At 39.2% G+C, this 21,195-nt stretch overlaps 1 protein-coding gene and 1 pseudogene across 6 annotated transcripts in view; one reads left to right on the plus strand and one right to left on the minus strand.

Moving 5' to 3' along the window:
• Positions 1-214: 214 nt before the first annotated feature.
• On the plus strand, positions 215-622 carry LOC114052434 (annotated as a pseudogene).
• Positions 623-6,679: 6,057 nt separating this feature from the next.
• EPN2 (epsin 2) overlaps positions 6,680-21,195 on the minus strand; it is a 95,811-nt gene continuing 81,295 nt past the window's right edge. For all 6 annotated transcript variants that reach the window (XM_027874797.1, XM_027874798.1, XM_027874795.1 and 3 more), the window contains 2 exons: positions 19,244-19,459; positions 6,680-10,782 (listed from right to left, as the gene is read on the minus strand). In XM_027874797.1, the coding sequence (XP_027730598.1) occupies positions 10,451-10,782; positions 19,244-19,459 (548 nt within the window). In that variant the 3' untranslated portion in view covers positions 6,680-10,450. The remainder of the gene's footprint in view (positions 10,783-19,243; positions 19,460-21,195) is intronic.

Here is a 21,195-nt window from a genome sequence, read left to right on the forward strand (position 1 = left end):
TCTGAAGCTGGCTCAGTTCCCTTTCTATTCAATTATGGGCCTAGTCCAGTTTCTGTCTTGTGAGAAAATTTTATTTAATTTTGGGACTTGAGACAAAACGTTATTGTATTGTTTGAACTCAGCCCTGCATTGTTGGGAAGCTGGACCATTTCTACCTGCTGCTTCAAGACCCTTAACTAAGGAACTAGGGTCTTCCCTCTTCTGGTGGCGGACCTGACAGAAATTAAAAATGGTTCAGCGTCTGACAAATCGCAGTAGGCTGTCCTACAATACAGCTTCCAACAAAACCAGGCTGTCACGAACCCCAGGTAACAGAATTGTTTACCTTTATACCAAGAAAGTTGGGAAAGCACCAAAATCAGCCTGTGGAGTATGCCCAGGAAGACTTCGAGGTGTTCGTGCAGTGAGACCTAAAGTTCTCATGACGCTGTCAAAGACAAAAAAAGCATGTCAGCAGGGCTTATGGTGGCTCCATATGTGCAAAATGTGTCCGTGACAGGATCAAGTGTGCTTTCCTGATTGAGGAGCAGAAAATTGTTGTGAAGGTGTTGAAGGCACAAGCACAGAGTCAAAAAAGTAAATAAAAAGGATATGTTTTTTGAATAATAAAGAAAATTAAAATGTAAAAAACAAAACTAAGGAACTAGGTTATGCTGACCAGAAACCCAGCAAGATCTGAAGATTGATGCAAGGAATTTTCTCACAATTATGTATCTCAAGCACCCATATATCTTAACTGAAAACTGACCCAGCACTGGTCATTCAATTATTGTTACCATGTTCCTTCTTTGAGCGTAGGCACTTGGGTGGAGTGGTACACCACTTTTCCCTGATTTCAGGGAATTATACCTGTTTGCTCGCCCTCTTCAAATTTGGAAAGTCCCTTACCTTTTCTCCAATTAGAAATAAGATTACTTAATTTTGTATCCTGATTGTTTACTTTTGATTAATTGTTTTTAATGCATAAAATCTGTCTGCCCCTGTGTTTGGGGTCCAGTACCAAAGCTAAGGAGGCCTGGTCCTGATTCATTATGCAATTGACATGTATTGCTTAATGAATTAATATGCTTGGAAGCTCAAACCTCTGTTTCCTCAGTCATTTCATCTTTCACTTGCCACAGCTAGGCTTTCAGAGAATACCATGGTGCTTACTTACTCCCTTAGACGGAGCTCCAATCACCCTCAATCATGCAGAGGCCTAGAGTTTATGCTATAGCTAAATAGACTTTTAAGCCACTATCCCCACAGGAGAGGAGAGGACAGAGCATTTGGGAGTTGCAACAAGTCAAGCGCAAGTATCCGATGTATTCAGTCAGTTGCCAGGCTGACTATGACACTCTGGGGATAATGAATGAAGATTTTACCCATTTAGCCCACAGTTAGGTATTGGCTCAGACCTTTTTTCAGATAAACTGTCCAGGCATGCTTATTTGAAAGGTTTTGGAGGACAGTGGCATTAGAATTTTTTTTTTTTTGTCTGAGGGCAGAACCAGAACTATTAAGGGGAAACAGCAGAAATGATTTGGTTTGATGTAAGAAAAATTCTGTAATAACAACTAACATTTATATAGTTCTTTAAGGTTTGCAAAATGCTTTTATAAATATTTGTGTGTATACATATATATGTATACACATAATAATAATAGCTAACATTTATATAGTGTTGTTTAATATGTGCCACGCACTGGGCTTATCTGTGCTTTACAGTTATCTTATTTGATCCTCACAACCCTGGGAGGTGTTAATACCTCCGTTTTATGAATAAGGAAACTAAGGCAGATGGAGAAGTTAGATGACTTGCCTACAGTCATATGCCTAGTTAAGTATCTGAGGAAAGATTCAAATTCAGGCTTTCTGATGCCAAGAATAGCACTCTTATTATCTAAGCCACCTAGCTGCCAATTGGAGCTTTCAAAAGCCTCAACTCTTTCAATAGCTTCCTAACTCGTCCCCTACTTTGAGCCTCTTCCCATTCCAATCCAGCCTCCACAGCTGTCAAAATGTACAGGTCTGATTATTCGATAAACACCAGTGGCTCCCTCATACTGCCAAGATAAAAAATTTTGTTGTTCCTCGTGACCCCATTTGGACTTTTCTCAGCAAAGATATTGGAGTGGTTTAGCATTTCCTTCTCCAGCTCATTTCACAGATGAGGAAACTGAGGTAAACAGGGTTAAGTCATTTGCCCAGGGTCTCATGACTAGTCAGTATCTGAGGCCAGATTTGAACTCAGGGAGATGAGTCTTTCTGACTCCAGGCCCAGCACCCTATTCACTTTGACACTTAGCTGCCCCCCAAAATATATAAACTAATCTGTCATTATATAAAATATATCTGTCAAAACCTAGCTTCAATCTGCTTTTCTAGATATGTACTTTCAGGTTATCTATTGGTCCCCATACATGGTATTCCATTTCCCGACTCCCATGGCTGTCCCATGCCCAGGAAGAATAGAATCCCTGGCTTCCTTCAGGACTCAGTTCTCCTGCCCCCTTTTACATGTATTCTTTCCTCATCACTTCCTCTACCCCTTAAGTTTCTTTCCCTGCCAAATCACCTTGTATCTATTTTGTATACACCTATGTGTCTATGTTGTCTCCCTGATAGAACCTAAGTTTGAGGGCAGGAACTGTTTCACTTATGTTTTTTGTATATCCGGTATCTAGTACAGTGCCTGGCACATCGTAGGTGCTTAATAAATGTTGATTAGTTTATTGACTAAGATGGCTGAAAATAATGAAATACTATGATCACAAAAGGAACAAAAGAAACTGAAAAATTCATGGTAGGTATACATTGTCCACGATGACTTTCACATGAAAAGGTCCATAAGACATTGTCAAGGACATGTATGTTTGGAAATGTAATGAAAATAAAGTATAACAGATGGATAGCAGTCCTACATGCATGGCTACAAAATATAAAACCCCAGAAAATGGTCCCTGGCACATCCTCTGTAGAGGATTTGTGAAAAGACACAGGAAAGAATTGCCAAGGATGAGAATCCATGGGATGGGTTTCCATCTGCACCAGTGGAAAGAGTGCCCACACTGCTGAGAATGGGAATCCATTGAAGTCTATAAAGCCTTTTAACTGGGGACTCTTGGGAAACCATCAAATATTTGAAGACTCAAAGTAGGGAAGGTTTTGTTTTTTTTCTTTTTTTTGGTGAGGCAATTGGGCTTAAGTGACTTGCGCAGGGTCACACAGCTAGTGAGTATCGTGTCTGAGGCGGAACTTGAACTCAGGTCCTCCTGGACTGTGCTCTATCCACTGCGCCATCTAGCTGCCCCAGTAGGGAGGTCTGAATGGTGGGATTTGAGGTGCTAACAACAAAAAACTGGGAAGATGATCTTCAGGGCCCAGGGCTTCTGAAACTGCGGAACTCTATGTAGCCTAAGCCCTACTGAGGAAAAGATGACTCTTATTTTAAGCAGAACTCTTGAAGCCAACTTCAATTTAGAGCACCTCAAATTGGTGTCTGAGATCATCAGTGTTTGCATTCCAAAAATCATTGGCTGATAGAAGGCGAGGGGGAGGTGGGAAAGGCCCATCTAGCAGCTATCTTCCTATTTCCCTCTGCTTCACATCAGTTTAAGAATTATTCAGGCATAATTCGACTATTCTATTTGTACACTTTCTCTGACTAGTCCTTGCTATTAAAGCATTGGAGAAAGTGACCATAGAAATATGTCTGGAATAGGCTTTGGACTCAGACATGTGCCTCTGAGTTAGAAACCAGTCCTTTCTTCCTCCTCCACTTCACCCAAACCTTTCTTAAGTCCCGTTCCTGGTCATCTGGGAAGCTGGGGCTGGGCTGGTCAGGAAATTCTGATGCCTTTTGTGTCTACCTGTTCAATCCCTTCTAGCATCTCAGTGGTACAACAGAAGGGGTTCAGAATTGGGAGTCAGGGGACCAAGGATCTATTCCTGGCTCTATCCATTGATAGTTATGTGAAATTGGAAAAGTCCAGAAGTCTGGGCCTCCATTTCATCTATAAAATGGGGTCAATAATGCCTGCCTTGTGTCCCTCAGGGGACTGTTAATGAGGATCAGATGGGGTGATCAATAGCAATAGCTAGCATTTATAAAGCACTCTGAGGTTTGCAAAGTGCTTTACAAATATTTTATTCTCCCAACAAGCTGGGGAGGTAGGTGTTATTACCCCCATTTTACAGATGAAGAGACTAAGGCAAACAGAGGCTAAGTGACCTACCCAGGTCAGCTAGTATGTGTCTGAGGCAGAATTTGAACTCCTATCTTCCTGGTTCCACATCCAGCGCTCTATCCATCGCACCACCTAGATGCCTAATGGTTGTGAAAGCCCCTTGAAGTACTCTACAAACATAAGGGTTTAGTAGCATGGCAGTGTATGATAGCGAAAGGAACACTGGAATCAGAAGACTAGCCCTCCACTTCCAGAGATCTGACCCCACTAGCCAAGTAAACAAGTTTAACTGAGGCTCATCTGCCCATGAAAATCGTAACCCCCTGCCCTGCTAACCTCATGGCGTTACTGGGAGAACTGAGGATCATGTATATGAAGTGCTGTCTGACATAAAACCATAAAGCTCTAATAAGGATGAATTGTTATTAGAATCACAGAATAAAGCTGGGAGAGAGACAACCTTGGAGATCTTCTGGTCCAACCCCTTCATTTCACACTGAGGCTCAGATGGGGTAGGTTACTTGCCCAGATGCACACAGCCAATAAGAATTAGGTAATCACAGGTTTTTTAGAACTGTCACCACGGATTTTTTAGGAGGAATTCTCATATATGGGGTGCTCTCTAGATATTATCAAAGGCCTTAAGATTATGATTTAAAATAAGAATGATAGCAAACATTGACATAGCTCTATGTACTAGGCATTGTGCTAAATGTTTTATAAATATTATCTCATTTGATCTTCACAACTCTGGGAAGTAGGTGCTTTACTTTCACCATTTTATAGTTGAAGAAACTAAGACAAACATATGTTAAGTGATTTGTCCAGGGTCACATGGCTAGTAAATGCCTAAAGCTGGATTTGAATGCAGATCATCCTGACTCTGGGTCTAGTACTTTATCTACTACATCACCTAGCTGCTGGTCTACATGCCATCCAGTATCAAAACCAGAATGGAGCCAAAGCCCAGAGCATTAATGTTACATGCATAATGGAATGCATAATGTTACATGTCCTTTGGCTTAAGCATTTCTTATCTAAGGTGTGTGGGCAAGAGTAACCAAGACAAGTTGTTTTTAACTCCGCCTCGTAATACTGCCGGGCTCAGGGAATGCAGTCTTTTCCCAAGCTGAACAAAAGAATCAGTCCCATTTAGTGATGGCATGAAGTCAATATCCAGGCAACTGTCTAAATCCTGGCACAGAGCACCCATTCATTTGCTTTGCTTAATGCTGTTTAAATGTTACCTCTGCCTTATATAAAAGAAACACAGAGGCAGGGTGGCATAATGGAAATAAGGCTGGCTGCCCTTCAAACCAGGATTACTCAATTCAAGTTCTACCTGTGACACGTACTAGCTGTGTGGCCGACAGGTTACTGAACCTCTCAGCGCCTACGTTATTTCTAAGACTAAGTTGCAGGATAGTAGGTCTGTAATGGCATATCACTTTTTCTCATCAAGGAGCTCCTTCCACCAATGAAATCCTGGGTCTGGCCCCTCAAAACGCTCCTTGGTGTGTTGGGAAGCAGAGAACATAACTCCCACAGAACCAGATTCTCTAATACTAACCATTCCTGACGAAAAGGAAAGAGACATCTGTCACCCAAGCTCATTGCTGGTTCAGGATTGCACCCAACCACCAAATACTCTGAGATGTTCATCAGTTAATCACATAGTGTAAGTAGAACAGAGCATCAGACTCAGTCAGCTGAGGAATTCTAGTCTTTTAATTTACCATTTACTCTGAACCACGGTTTCCTCCTCTGGAAAATAAAGGCTTGGATTAGGTTCTCTCTAATGTCTCTTCTACGAATTAGGATCCATGATTCTGTCCTTTCCCTTTCTGTGGCCACTTCACTGGCCTGGATTCATAGCACTTTATGTCTGATTAACTTGCAGCAGCTTCAACTGGTCTCCCCACTCTCCGTATCTTTTCCCTCCCATCCTCCTTTACACAGGCAACAAGATAATCTTTCATCATATAGTTCTCCTGCTCAGAAACTAGTAATGAAAATAGCACTTATATAGCACCTACTATGTGCCAGGCTCTGTGCTAAGAACTCTACAATTATTATCTCATTTGATCCACACAACACCCTTGGGAGGTATAAACTATTATTATTCTCACTTTAAAGTTGAGGAAACTGAGGCAAAAAGAGACTTGTTCAAGATCACACATCTATTAAGAGTCTGAAGATGGACTTTAACTCAGGTCTTCCTGATTCCAGGTGCAGCCTTCTATTCACTGTACCACCTGGCTGCCTAAATTTAAAGCTAGACTAGACCTTGGAAGCCATTTAGTCCAGCCCTCCTCATTTTGCAGATGAGGAAACTAAGGCCCAGAAAGATAAATGCTTTGCCCAGGATCACACAGGTGGTAAGTGACAGAGGTCGGGTGATCATGCCCGTCATCTTGAGAACTCATACATTTAATAGGATTTAAGGACAATTCCAAAACAGATCCTAAGCTCCAACAGCTGAAGATGACAAAGGCAACATCACTCAGCAATGTAAGCAATACAATTTTAATTCTGACCAGTGCAGCTACAGGCCCTCTTCTTTCCACTGTTCTGCTGGCATCAAACATGTCCGTATGACATCTTCAGGGTAAAAAAAAAAAAAATGACACAGAGATATATAACATTATGATACAAATGATAAATTATATTTATACAGTAAATAGTGTCAATAGTCAGCACAAATTCAAAAAAGCAGCCTGCTTCAGGATTATGAAAACAGTTTGGTAAATATTTCAGTTGTAACACTTGTAAAAAGTAAGCAAGGTTTGTGTGAGATTCCACTTGTGAAAAATAAACCATATAATTTTTCCACAATCTGTGCAATATTAATACATACAGTACACATTAGAAATAGTAACAGCAAAAGGGAAGATGGAGAATATCATGAGCTGTACTCCGTGTGAGCTCAGAAAGACTGTAAACAGCACAAGATGGAACCCACCCACCCAAAGCCCCACCCCCGACCGGCAGGGTCCCCTTCCCTTTCCCCTTCCTGTCCTAGGCCTCCTCCAGCACATACTGTGGTTTCTATAGAGTATAAAACAGACCAAATAAATAACTGACCACACTTCAGGATTCAAAGTCATACCAAGATTTTTTTTTGCCTTTTTTTTTTTATACAAAAGAATTACTAACACTATTTGAACTTGGGTCAATTTGACCAGTAAGGCTATTTTTGGGTCCCTAACATATCTGACCAAAGCACCTTATTGGGAAAGTTAAAATCTAAGAGGGGAAGAGACAAACAAAACATTTTAATAAAAAAGGGGTGGGAAGGTGATTAAAGGAGAGGAAAAGGGAGAACTCACTTACATGATGGCCCATCAGAGGAGAGTAGCATAATATCCTGAAATGGCTTTAAAACTTGAACACGATGGACCTTTTTATATCAGCTAATGCTGCCCAGGTCTGCCAACTCTGGCAAATACTAAGCACAAGGGCTGAATCTTTTCCACAGACTATTTCATAACGGCTGGAGGTTGCTCCAGGTTGGAAATGAAATCAGGGCCCTGGAACTTGTAGGGAGAGTCTTGTTTCCCCTCTACCCTCACCCAAAATTGGCTTCTGAGTAGCTCACAAACACTGCCTGACATAATTGCTTAAGGAATTAAGAAGTGTGATTTTTGTTTTCCTAAGACAGAAAGAAAGTGGTAGAGAGTATTTAAAGTGGCTTGGTTGAATGGTTTCAAATAAGAGCATGCAAGCTATTCTCCCAGACCCACAGCCTTTTATTAATACCACTGCATGATGGTGTTTCCTATTCTCAGCTGTAAAGATCAGTTACTCTCCCTGATCCCAAGAGAAAGTTATTTTGAAAAGAAAAAAAAATCCCTAATACTCTTATAAATATGTGACTAAAAATCCACTGAACCTGTAATGACATACTTAAAACTTTGTATATACTGGCAGAATTTTTTAAAATGAGAAATTAATTTATGAATAACCAAACCCAAAGTATAAACAGGATGAACCTTCTTGCCACAGCTCAACTGGAAAGTGCATTTTTCATATGCCAATACCAAGGCCTAGAAAATTCCTACTCTTAGAAGTGAGTTGCTTCTGGTCTACAACACCTAACTTAAAAAAATTTTTTTTAAATTGAAGTGGGGATAGTAGGGCAGGGTATAAACAACATTAATGCATTTTTGTTGATAACATACTGAAGCATTTTTTTCTCCTGTAAAATCTCAGATAAGCATTCTTAAAATCTGCCTTTATACATTCAAGATTAATAGGTAGAAGGATCAGCATATGTTAACATCCAAATTTTTAGTATTTTGAGGACTCTGAAGTTAACTTCAACCTGTAGGGCTGACATCAGTGACTAGTAAAGTTTGGACTATTTTCTGAACCTTGGCTAAAGGGCACAGCTCAATCCCCTAATTGTTTACTGTACCTTCCTTCTGTGTCATGCTATTTTAGGTTATTTCAATATATACAGTAAGAGCACAGCTGCAAATCTAGTTCTGACATCCCGTCTCCCTTCCCAACACTGACACTAGTTCAATTCAGCAATGTTCTAACAAGAGACATGGTTGGGGTCAGAACTCTTAAACATGCACCTTTGAGTGTAACTTGTGGAATTTTGGAAGGTGGTGAATGAAAATAAAATCCTTAGGGGAAAAAAGGCTGCCCACCGTAGAGAAAGTCAGTTTTGTATACAAATGATATTAAACCATCTTTAACTCAAGCAAAGATTAATTAAGATAGATGAAATCAAACTCATGCAGAGTTAAAGATGTGTTGTTTAACTTACAATTCAAGTTGTAAAGAGAACTAATTGTTAACCTGGAAAGTGCCTTTTGTAAAAAATAATTAGTTGATAAAAATTTAGAGTCACATTCATACATTAGAATTTTTAAAATTTCAAGATGTTGATATTATAGTAAGAAAAATAGCCTCTTTCATGATCTATCTATAAAGGCTAAAAGTCGGTTCAGTTTGGAAAACTACCAAAAAGGGGAAGAAAGGAAAAGGCAACTTGAGGCTGTTTTTTTTTTTTTAAATAAATGTCATCTTAGTAATTGTAATCAAATTCACATCTTTTTTCTACAAAGTCTCAAGAATTTGCTTTCATTTTTTTCAGTATGAATTGTTGTTGTTCAAAGTGTTTTAGTGTTTTTCTTTCCTTTAAAATTCCCTTACAGAAACAGAGCTAAAAACCATAAATAAGACAGCATTTTAAACCATAAAAATGACACCTGCCAATATTTTAATTTCAGCCAGACCTGATAAAATTCTATCAAAACTAGACAGTTAAATAAGAACCACATTATAAAAATGTTAGCAAAAAGGACTATTAGATAATTTTGCAAACTCAAATGTGAAACTGTACTAAAAAACAAAATATGTGCAAAAGTATACAAGAATAACTGCATATAGCAAGGTTAAGCCTGAATTAGTTTTAAAGCTTGCCCTAGTGAATTTAATTCAAGAGTTGTTCCACTGTATTTTTTCTTTCAACTCACATGGTAAGTCAAATAAAAATAAAATACACACAATAACTTTCAAAGAGTCACTACTGGACAAGCACAGAGCGGAAGCCTCATTTAGCACGAGTGTAGCATGTCATCCCCAGAAAGGTCACTAAGAGTCCCCATATAGTAGTGTATAAGATTAACACTGCAGACATCACATCTTATGCCTGACAGTGTAAGAACTCTCAAGTGAAGTTTTGGAGTAAACCTGCTTTCCGCATCCAAAATTATGAGAAGAAAGTGGCATGATTTTGTGTTGCAAGGTTTGATGTGTAAATCTGGTCTTCTGTATGCCCAACTATTCTCCTAAGAATAAGGACTATGGGTGAACCAACAGTCAGGAACTGTATAGTTATGTGCAAAAAGCAGTAACTAGCACTCTGTCTTGTATCTCCAATGACTAAGAGAAATGACTAATGCAGGGGAAAATTTTAGAATACAGCACATTGTTCTGACATCTGCAAAAGAGTATAGAGGGAGCTGAAATGGCAGGCTTCTCCCTAGAGGGTACTGATAACCAATACAGGCAGACCAATTTCACTTCTGGGTCATCAGAACATTTAAGAAATGCCTGATGAACTGAAGTTAGGGGCTATCTGCCAAGCCTAGAGTAAGATGAACCAGTAGAGGCCAACTCTTCTCAAAGTCATGACTGTAAACCACAAATCAATGTTCAAATCTCTTGCACATCATTCAGTCCAAACAGAGTTTTGTTCATTTTACTCCAACGAAGACTTCAATCTGCAAAATGTTCTGGAAAGGAAGCTCTGTTCATCCGGGATGTTATAAGAGGAAAGGGTTGGTCGTACTTGTAGACTGGGACGCAGGTGGAGGAACTCCCGTACTATGAAGAGGTTGGGACATAGATCCTGAAACGGTTATCCCTTGGCCCATTCTAGTCAGAGATGTCACATTGCCCAAAGATGGTATTGGTGCCATTCCAACAGCTACTGGTGCCATGGAAGGCAGAGGTATTGGCTCCACGCTCATTGATGACATAGTACTGAAAGAAGGACTTGTTCCCATGATGGGGCTTGCTCTCATCTGGTTTAATGTCAGGGGTTGAGGCTGATTTACCTGGAAAGGATTGATCGGAGTTGATGCTGTGGAAGAACCTATTAAAATGGAAGAAGTCCACAGTTAGTAACTTTGAAACAATCCAGAGATCTGGAATCATAAATACCTAACTTTCTTGGAGAAGGGGGAACTATGTATTGTGAGAATATAGATACACAATCTCTCACAAAAGTGCATGGTAATCCCTGCTACTAGGGAAGCTAAGGGAGTTGAATATGGGAGTTTTGAATGCAGAACTAAATCTGGCACCAATATAGTGAGACCATGGCAATCAGGGGGCCATCATGCTCACTAAGGAGAGGTGAACAGCCCAGATTAGAGGCAGAGAAGGCCAAAGCTCCCATGTCAATCAGCAGTGGGATCAGACCCAGAGGGGCCACTACATTTCCAGCTTGAGAAAGGGAGACCCAGTCTCAAAGACAAAAAACCCAGGGGCAGCTAAGGTGGTACAGTGGAGGGGCAGCTAGGTGGCACAGTGGATACAGCACCAGCCCTGGATTCAGGAGGACCTGAGTTCAAATCTGACCTCAGACACATAATACTTACTAGCTGTGTGACCCTGGGCAAGTCACTTAACTCCATTGCCTAGCTAAAAAACAAAAAAAAACAGCGGGAAGCTAGGTGGCACAGTGGATAGAACACCGGCCCTGAACTCAGGAGGACCTGAGTTCAAATCCGGTCTCAGACCAGACACTTGACACTTACTAGCTGTGTGACCCTGGGCAAGTCACTTAACACCAATTGCCTAAAAAAAACCCAAAAAACAAAAAGAACCAAAAAACCAAAAACCAAAAACAAAAACACCCCCCAGCAACAACTACCAACCCCCTCCCCAATTATACCAGGACTTACCCCAAAATGAGTTTTATTCTTCAAAGAAAACACCTCAGATGCTACAACAAGGCTGGCAAGGCTAAAAAGATGTTCATAAACCCTGGAATTGGGAAGGGACCTCAGAAGCCATTTACTCAACCCATACCTGAATAAGAAACTCCTACAGTATCTCCAGCAAGTGGTCATTCAACTTCTGCTTTAATATCTCCCATGAGGGAAAATCCGCTCCTCTGGAGACAGTCCACTCCATTGCCAATATCTCCCTTACTTTCTCCTTCTATCAGGCATAATATTGCCTCACTGCTGCTTCTACTTGTTGCTCCTGGTTCTGCCCTGAAGGGACAAATCTAATCTGTATAACAGCCCTATATCAAATACATGAAAAGAGCCATCCTTCCCCACTAACTCTTCTCTTTTCCAGTTCCTTGAACTTGATCCTCATATGGCATAGAGGCCTTTTACCAGTTCGGCTGCCTTCCTCTAGCTCTTCTCCACTTTATCAATGTCCTCCCTAAAAATATGGCATCTAGAATTGAACATAATACTCCAGATGTGATCTGACAAGAACAGATGACAGTTGGATTTTATCATCACTCTAGTCCTCCTTAGAGATTATCTTCAAATCCTCTAAATTTCTACTCAATTATTTAAAAAATTAGTTTACAAGCCACAGAAGAAATGTTCTCTCATTATTTTATAGCTATATTTTTTGGGGGAGGAATATACAAAGAAGGGAAGAGAGAAGAGACAGAAAATGAGCTTAATGAGAAGAAATCAGATAGGTGGTGTGGAGGGGTTTGTCCTAGAGGCAGATGAGGAGATTCTACACCATTACAGAGTAGGGCTGAGGGGAAATGATGACACACAGGTGCTGCAACTCCCAGGGATCGTTATGTACAGATTAGTGGCAACCTAGATGGTGAAGGGCCTCGAGTCCTTGTCACATGAAAACTGTTTGAAAGCCTGGAGAAGACTGGGGAGGGGGGCAGAAGGGAAGAAGGATGACAGTTGTATTCAAGTATCTGAAGGCCTGTCATGTGGAGAAAGGATCAGACTTTTTCTGTTTGACCATAAAGAGTAGAACCAGACATGTAAATGAGTGAAAGATGTAAAGGAGAACACTTCACAGTAGATGTCAAGAAAATCTTAACAACTGGAGTGCTCCAAAAATGGAATGGGCTGCCTTGAGAAGTGATGGGTTCCTTGCCCTGGGAGGCTGGATATAACTTGTCATTTATGTTATAGTAATGATTACTTTTGTCAATGGGTTGAACTAGATTTTTGCTGAGCTCCCTTCTAACTCTCAAATACTATGATTTGACGATAGGATTCTCCCACCCCATCTCCAGAATTGCCTTCGAATGACTTTTGGCTCTTTCAAAGATATCTACTCTCAAAACAAAACCAGGAAGGAAGATGTGTCGATTGAGCACAGTTGGAATAATGTACCACAGACTTCTCTCTATATCAAACTACCAAAACCCTAGCTTAGGCCCTCACCAGGACTGTCAGTCACTTGACTAGTATCTTTATGCTTTCTGGGTCCCTCTAATCTATCCTCTTATAAAGCTACCAAAAATTCTTCTGAAACTACAGGTGCCATGCCACTCTGGCTTGAAAACTTTCAGTGTCCTTCTACTGCCTATAGAATAAAATATAAACTTCTGGCTCTTAAAGTCTCCCACAATCTGGCTCCAAACTACCTTTTTTTAAAAAAATTTTTTAAATGTTCATTTTTAGTTTTGAACATTCACTTTCATAAGCTTTTGAGTTTTAAATTTTCCCCCTCTCTCCCCAAGACAGCATGCAATCTAATATAGGCTCTACATATACATTCATATTAAACACATTTTCACATTAGTCATGTTGTAAAGAAGAATGAGAACTAATGGGAGGAACCACGAGAAAGAAAAAACAAAACAAAAAAGAGGGCAAACAGTTTGCTTCCATCTATATTCAGACTAAAAAGTTCTTTCTCTGGATATGGATAGCATTTTTCATTATGAGACTTTGAGATGTCTTAGATCCTTGCATTGCTGAGAAGGGTTAAGTCTATCAAAATTAGTTATCACACAATGCTGCTGTTACTGTGTAAAATGTTCTACTGGTTCTGCCCATTTTACTCAGCATCAGTTCATATAAGTCCAAGTTTTTCTGAAGTCAGCCTGCTCATCATTTCTTTGAGCACAACAGTATTCCATTACATTCATACAACTTGTTCAGTCATTCCCCAATTGATGGGCATCCCCTCAATTTCCAATTCTTGGCCACCACAAAAAGAGCTGCTATGAATATTTTTGTACATGTAGGTCCTTTTCCCATTTTAAGGATCTCTCTGGGATACAGCCCAAGAAGTGGTATTGCTGGGTCAAACGGTATGCATAGTTTTATAGTCCTTGGGCATATTTCTAAATTACTCTCCACAATGGCTGGATAAGTTCACAACTCCATCAACAATGCATTAGTGTTCCAATTTTCCCGTTTATCATTTTCCTTTTTTTTTCATGTTAGCCAATCTGATAGGTGTAATGTGGTACCTCAGAGTTATTTTGATTTGCATTTCTCTAATCAATAGTGATTTAGAACATTTTTTTCATATGACTATAGATAGCTTTAATTTTTTTCATCTGAAAACTGCCTGTTCATATCCCTTGACCATTTATCAATTGGGGAACGACTTGTATTCTTATACATTTGTTTAGTTTAGTTTTTTTTTTGTTTTTTTTTTTGGCAAGGCAACTGGGGTTAAGCGACTTGCTTAGGGTCACATAGCTAGTAAGTGTCAAGTATCTGGTCTGAGACCAGATTTGAACTCAGGTCCTTCTGACTTCAGGGCTGGTGCTCTATCCACTGCACCACCTAGCTGCCCCATATTCTTATACATTTGACTCAGTTCTCTATATATTTTAGAAATGAGGCCTTTATCAGAGACACTGGCTGTAAAAATTGTTTCCCAGCTTTCCAATTCCCTTCTAATCTTGTCAACCTACGTTTCAAGCTTTATTTCACATTACTCCCTTTCACATACTCAATATTCTGAATGAACTATACTACTAGCTATTCCTTGACATTCCACCATTCCACCTCTGTACATTCCCATAGGCCAACTCCCATGTGCAGAATGAATGCTGTTCTCTTCTCTGCCTTTTGGAGTCCTTTATCTTTAAGGTTCAGCTCATGGGTGACCTTCTCAGTGAAGCCTGACCTCATCTCTCCCAATATTGATATACTCTTCTTCCTCAAACTTCCTTGGAGGCACATATCTTTGTATGTGCTATACATTTCAGTAGAATTTCGCTTCCTTAAAGACAGAGAGACTGGGCTTCTTTTTCTTGTATACATGTCTGGCACTTACCCACAGTACCCTGCACACAGAACATGCCTAAAAAATTGTTTGTTGACCTAAAAACTATGCCTAAAGTGTCATTCCCAAATGTGTGAATGTGACAGCCTAAGTATGTGTGTAACCTTCAAGGGTACTGCTTTGAAGAATAACACTCATTTATAAGGATAGATTAAATATTTGGCAGGGTTGGTTTTAAATAAAAGTCCGCTTTATAGTCACACCTCATGTATTCCTTTACCTATATACTCTAGAAGGGATAGCACTTATGTATATAAATTAATTCTAGTATGTTTGCTTAAAAACAGAAAAACAATGTAAAACAAATTACTTCGGTTTATACTGTCCTTTCTCTAGGTACTGGCAACTATGCCATTACAGAGTAGGGCAGAGGGGAAATGCTGGCATATAGGAGCTGCATTGCTTCCTTCTTCCTTCCTTCCTCAGTGAAAAAAAATAGCGGAGACATGGATGGAAGCACCTGTGGACAATCAAGCTGAGACAGCATACTGTCTGCTTCACCTCTTTTCTTGCATTTAGGAACCACAGAAAAAAATGCACAAGCAGAGACTGTCAAAAGAGCCAGAAGGAAATTGAAATAATTTGCCTGAAATACTTTCTCTTTTTTAATAACAGCAAATGACAAATAACCTACAAACACTATGGAGTGCAGTGACTCCAAACATCTCAGTATTTGCAGTGCCTAACACACAATAGTTATTTTCAATAAATGTTTATTGATTGATGTCTTTTAATCTAAATCAAATCTTCTAAGCATTTGCTCAAATTTTACATATTACTACAATATAGCTACTGGCTGTTGTAAGCTATCTTCCCCAAATCCACCATCATCTTTGCTGGCTTTGATTTAAATGTCTATTTGCCTCAGCTCTACAAAGAATTTATAATTCAAATTTCTAATTTTTAATGAGACTGGAAAATTTAAGGGAAAATTTTCCAAACATTTAAGTAGCTGGCCAGCATCACCATTTAATATTTTAGGTGGTTAGATTTATTAGGATGGCTCAGGAGCCCTTGATGTTTCTTAGCTGGGAAGAGAAATATTTCTCATCTTTGAACTCTCCTTTTCTATTGACTGCTTCCCTGGGGTCTATGAACACGTTCAAGTCTCCTCCATCCTTTAAAAATTTTATTTCCGCCTACAGTCCTTCAAACTATCATCCTATATCTTCTCCTCCCTTTCTCTGCCAAACTCCTAGAAAAATTGACTACTCTTACTGCTTCTGCCTTCTTACTATCCACTCACTTTTCAACTCCTTACAATCTGATTTCTGATTCTATCAATCTACTAAAACTTCTTTCTCCAAAGTTCTCAATGATCTCTTTAAAACAAAATATTAGTTGTACTGGCATTTTTTCTTTAAAAAAAAAAAAATCACTTTAATTTCCCATTATAATGTTTCCCTCCTCCTCTTTTCAGTAAAACCTTTATTTAAAAAAAAATTAAGTTTTTTATGTAAAGAAGGCAGGGAGGTGCATTTTCTCAATTCTTCTCTGGAGCTGAGCTTGGTTATTATAATTAGGGAACATTCAATTTTTTTTGTTCTTTACATTTACATTGTTGTAGTCACTGTATATGATGTTTTCCTGGTTGTATTTAATTCACTGTCAGTTCCTTTAAATCTTCCTATGCTTCTCTGAATTCTCCATATTCATCATTTCTTACAGTATTATTCCATTACATTCATCGTGCCTGTTGCCAATGAGCTATTTACTGATAAATCAATGACCTTTTTTAAGCCTTCATTTTCCTTGTTCTCTTGGTAGCGTCTGACCCTCTTTAATATCCCCTCCTCCTGGATACCCTATCATTCTTTGGTTTCTGTGATATTGCTCTTTCCTGGTTCTTGTCCTGTTTCTCTGACTACTTTTCAATCTCCTTTGCTGGTTTATCCCTCATCACCCTGCTCCCCTGAGGCAGTGTCCCTGTGCCTTTTTATCTTCTCTCTATACTTTTTCCCTTTGGAAACTCATCAATTCTTGTGGATTCAATTATCATCTCTATGCAGATCATTCAATCTCAAATTTATATATCCTATTCTCTTTCCTAAGCTCCACTTCCACAATGCCAGCTGTATTTAGGCAGGTTAGATAGAGTGCTGGGTCTAGAGTCAGAAAGAATGGAATTCAAATCCAGCCTTAGACACTCACTAGCTATGTAACCCTAGGGAAGTCACTTAAACTCTGTTTGCCTCAGTTTCCTCAACCAAAAATGGGGCTAATTAATAGCACCTACTCTTGCATGGTTGTTGTGTGGATCAAATGAGACAGTATTTGTAAAAACCTTAGTACAGTGTCTGACACAAAGTAGGCTCTACATAAATGTTTATTTCTTCCCTCACTCATTATCCCTAATCTTCTAAACTAGAACTCATCATTTAACTCATAAATATGCCCCTTCTCTTAACTTGCCTATGCCAGCAAAAGGTCTTTCCTTGGTTCACAAATTTGGGTGCTACCAATAATCTGGGTTTATAACTTTAAAGTCATCCTTGACTCATTCCTCTCCTGCACCCAAACAATGAAGTCTAAGGTCTGCTATGCCACCTTCCTACCTCCAACTCTCTAGTGAGTTGCTTTGTATAACAGCCATGTTTTTTAAACTGAATTCCTGTAGCTCAATACTGCCTGTCTACTAAAGTTGTTACTAAACAACACGTGTTGTCATGCAGTCATTTCTCAAAGAATTTTCAAAAATGGAGAAAAAGATACAAATTTTCAGCTCTGAATTGCTACTAGATAAGGGTAGACCAAAATTAAATATGTATCTGGAAACTCAGAGAAATTAACTGTGAAAATTTCAATAGCTGTTTGCAAGAAGGACAAATCCCATATCACCACAACAAGGAGGAATAGAAGGGTCAGATTTCTCTTGAGCCTTGCCCTTTAGCTCATAAAAGCTCAGCTTATTCTCGGCAATACAATGATCCAAGACAATTCCAAAGGACTCATGATGAAAAAATGCTGTCTACTTCCAGAAGAAATGATATCTACTTATCAAGTCTGAATGCAGATTGAAGCACACTATTTTTCACTTTATTTTTTCCCTGTTTTTTTGGTCTATTTTCTTTCACAACATGACTAATATGGAAATATGTTTTGCATGATTGCACACGTATAACCTATATCAAATTTCTTACCGTCTCAGAAAGGGGAGAGGAAAAAGAGGGAGAGAGAGAGATTTGGAACTCAAAATTTTAAAAAACAAATGTTAAAAATTTTTACATGTAATTGAGGGAAAAAGTATAAAAGATAAGAGCTCAGCTTTGATAGCTTAGCCTGCTAATACATCTTCATGCACTGAGCAATTACTGTTTTGGTTAGGATTTCTTCTAGAATCCCTTATAGGTGGATATGCTTCATTTTAACTTGGGAAATATTTCTCCAATGACATAACCAAATCAGGAGAACAAATCTGGTAATGCATGGCTGCTAGACAACAGAGATTATAATGTGATTGAGGAAGAGATGCAAAACTTCACAGCCAGAAAGCAAAAGTGGGGAACTGGGGTCTACATTTCATGTGGCCTCAAGTACAGGTTAAGTGTCTATGTCAAGTGGTAAGTCCATCTTTAACAGTAATATACCAAAAGGCATCCAGATGGGGATGTGACTCCATCAAGGTATGACCTTTTCTACGAGGGAAAAAAAAGAGATGCAGCTCACAGATCATAGGACTGTGAACTGGATGAGACCTATATTATCTAAATCAAGCTCCTCATTTTTTAAGATGTGGAAACAGAGGCTCTAAGAGGTGAAGTGACTTGCCCCATGGTAGGACAACTGAGATTCAAACTCAGATCTTCTGATTCCCAATCCAGTACTTGTTCCACTACATCAGAGAGCACCTGAGCCTTGGTTTTTTTTTAAAGTATGAAAAGATATGAACAATGTCTATGTTTCTGCACTTCAGGTAGGAATTAAAACACTTTATATTAAGAAATTCTAGCAATATTTGTCTATTTAAAATAAATCTTGAGGTTTCAAAAAAATTTCTTCAAAACACAAAGTACATTAAGTTAAAAAAAATACTATTTAGCATTTGATTCCATGGTTTATGGATCATGGTCAGAAATAGATCATGGTCCCCACCTACTAAAATTGAGACTTTGTTTGCTCTTGAGCAGCTGATAACAAACAAGGGAATATTGAGTTGGCATGCTATCCACTTTTTAGGAGCAAAGCAACAAATAGGGTAAGGAAACAGTCTCTCAGGAAAGAAGGAAATATATTTGAAAAGCTGAATTCAAAACCAACTATGCACTGATATATTTGCTATTTAAGGGCTAAGACATACATACCTGGAGCTAAGAATGGATTTAGTGAAGGAACAGGTTGTGATGGCTTGGTTATTAGAGAGTCCAGATTCACTAAGGCTGCATTGGGGCCCAAGAAAGACTCTGGTGTTTTCCGAGCTCCACTATGTTTGCTTGAGGCCAAATTCACAGGTTGAGAATCAAAGAGATCTGGACTTGATGTACCGTTGTTTTGGGATGGTAAAGAAGAAATTGATTCAGCTAAAAAAGAGAAAGAAAAATTGGAATGCTTAGGTACCAACTAGGACATGTGTGTGTGTGTGTGTGTGTGTATTTCTGTGTGAGAGTGTGTATGAATATATATATATATATATATATATATATATATAAACATAGCCAATATCACTTACAGAGCCTTCATAAAGTGTGAAGACAGACAAAAGATTCTCATGCAACAATATTTTAAAATTATAAGTTGTACTACAATAGAGACTTTAAATCTAGTTTTTCATTACTTCACATTTAAGTTTAATATTAGGACACAGAACTTTTATTTAGTTTGAAATTAGCCTTAAAAAAAAAACTTGAAAATATCTTTAATATATCCTCCCACCCTCCAAAGAGCAGAACTTCTATATAAATGACCTAATTTATCCTTACTGTGTAAACCCTAGTTTAAGAAACAGCCTCGTGGAGACTTTGTAATCTCCTGAGTTGCAGCCCCTAAACTATTAGATGGTTCTGATTATCTGTCTTTTACCATTCCTTATACCAGGGCTCAGCAGAGCAATGCTCATAGATGTTCTGCTGGGAAAGGGTTGGGGGCGGTAAGGAGGGATTGGGGGAGAATGGAATACATAAAAAAGGAGAAAGGAGAAAGCAAATGCAGAAGTGGGGGAGATGGGGACCAAAAGGATGTTCAGAGATGGACAGACTCATAAAAATAATAAAAAAATAATACAAGGTGGGAAGCACTAAAGATTGTTACAACACCACGGTGCCTCAGATACCATGCAATGGCAAAGTGTCCTAAGTTGCCTGTTCCTGCCAAAAAAGACTGAGATTTCTAATAAAGGCTAAACAAACTTATTTTCTGGACACTAATTATACAAGACTATCTTTATAAGAAACCTTTGGGCTTTTTGAGTTCCTATTTACTGTCTGTGTGCTTACTAAGGTCTTCATTCTTCCTTTCTCAACTTCTTCATTCTATTTTCTCTTCCCCCTTTCCCTTCCTTTCTCTTTTTTTCAAACTTACCTTCCACTATAGATATAACTACCCTCCCTGTCACACACGCACACAGATCTTCCTCCTTTGCCCAATCCTAGAGTTGGCAGTAGTGGCTGCTGCCCCCTCTTCTGTGGGAAGTGACTGTCTTGGGTCTACAAAAGAAGGTACTGCAGTGACAGGCCATGATAGGAAGTGGCTGGCTGAAAGTGTCTGCTGGGCTGTTATGATCCTTGGGCAGCATGAGGTCAAAGATGGCAGGAATATGTCTTCTCCATGGGCAGAAGAAGTCAGGGAATCTACAGCAGATTAGTTAATTTTTGGAAATGTTTATTTGGGTAACCTGAGCCCAAGTGTTAGTCTTCTGTTAAAACCCAAACCATTTTCTTTCTTAAAACAGAAGCTGGGGAAGGAGGGGAACAGTTATGATTTCTACTTGAGCCACTATTTGCCAAAGTAGCCTCATAGGTGTTGTAGAAAGTCTTGGTGGCAGCCAGCAATTTTGAGTTAAAGGGAACAGCTCTGGAGAAAGGCTTGCTCAGGTCTCAATGATTTAGGGTGGTTAACAAGGCCCTGGTACATGTGAGCAAGGAACTTCTGCAGTACTAGAAGAGAGGGTTCATTGCTGGGCACAAGGGAGAGCATGGCATCCATACTTACCAGGTGGGTTTGGGTTACTGCAATCATAAATGGGGAAAGGGGAAGAGAAAGAAATGAGGGCCAGTATAGGGAGCTGAGAGATCAGGAAGTAAATCTGCCCTGTCCTTTT

The sequence above is a fragment of the Vombatus ursinus genome, unplaced genomic scaffold, assembly GCF_900497805.2.
Source record: "Vombatus ursinus unplaced genomic scaffold, bare-nosed wombat genome assembly UNPS02014807.1, whole genome shotgun sequence".
Taxonomy (NCBI): Eukaryota; Metazoa; Chordata; class Mammalia; order Diprotodontia; family Vombatidae; genus Vombatus; species Vombatus ursinus.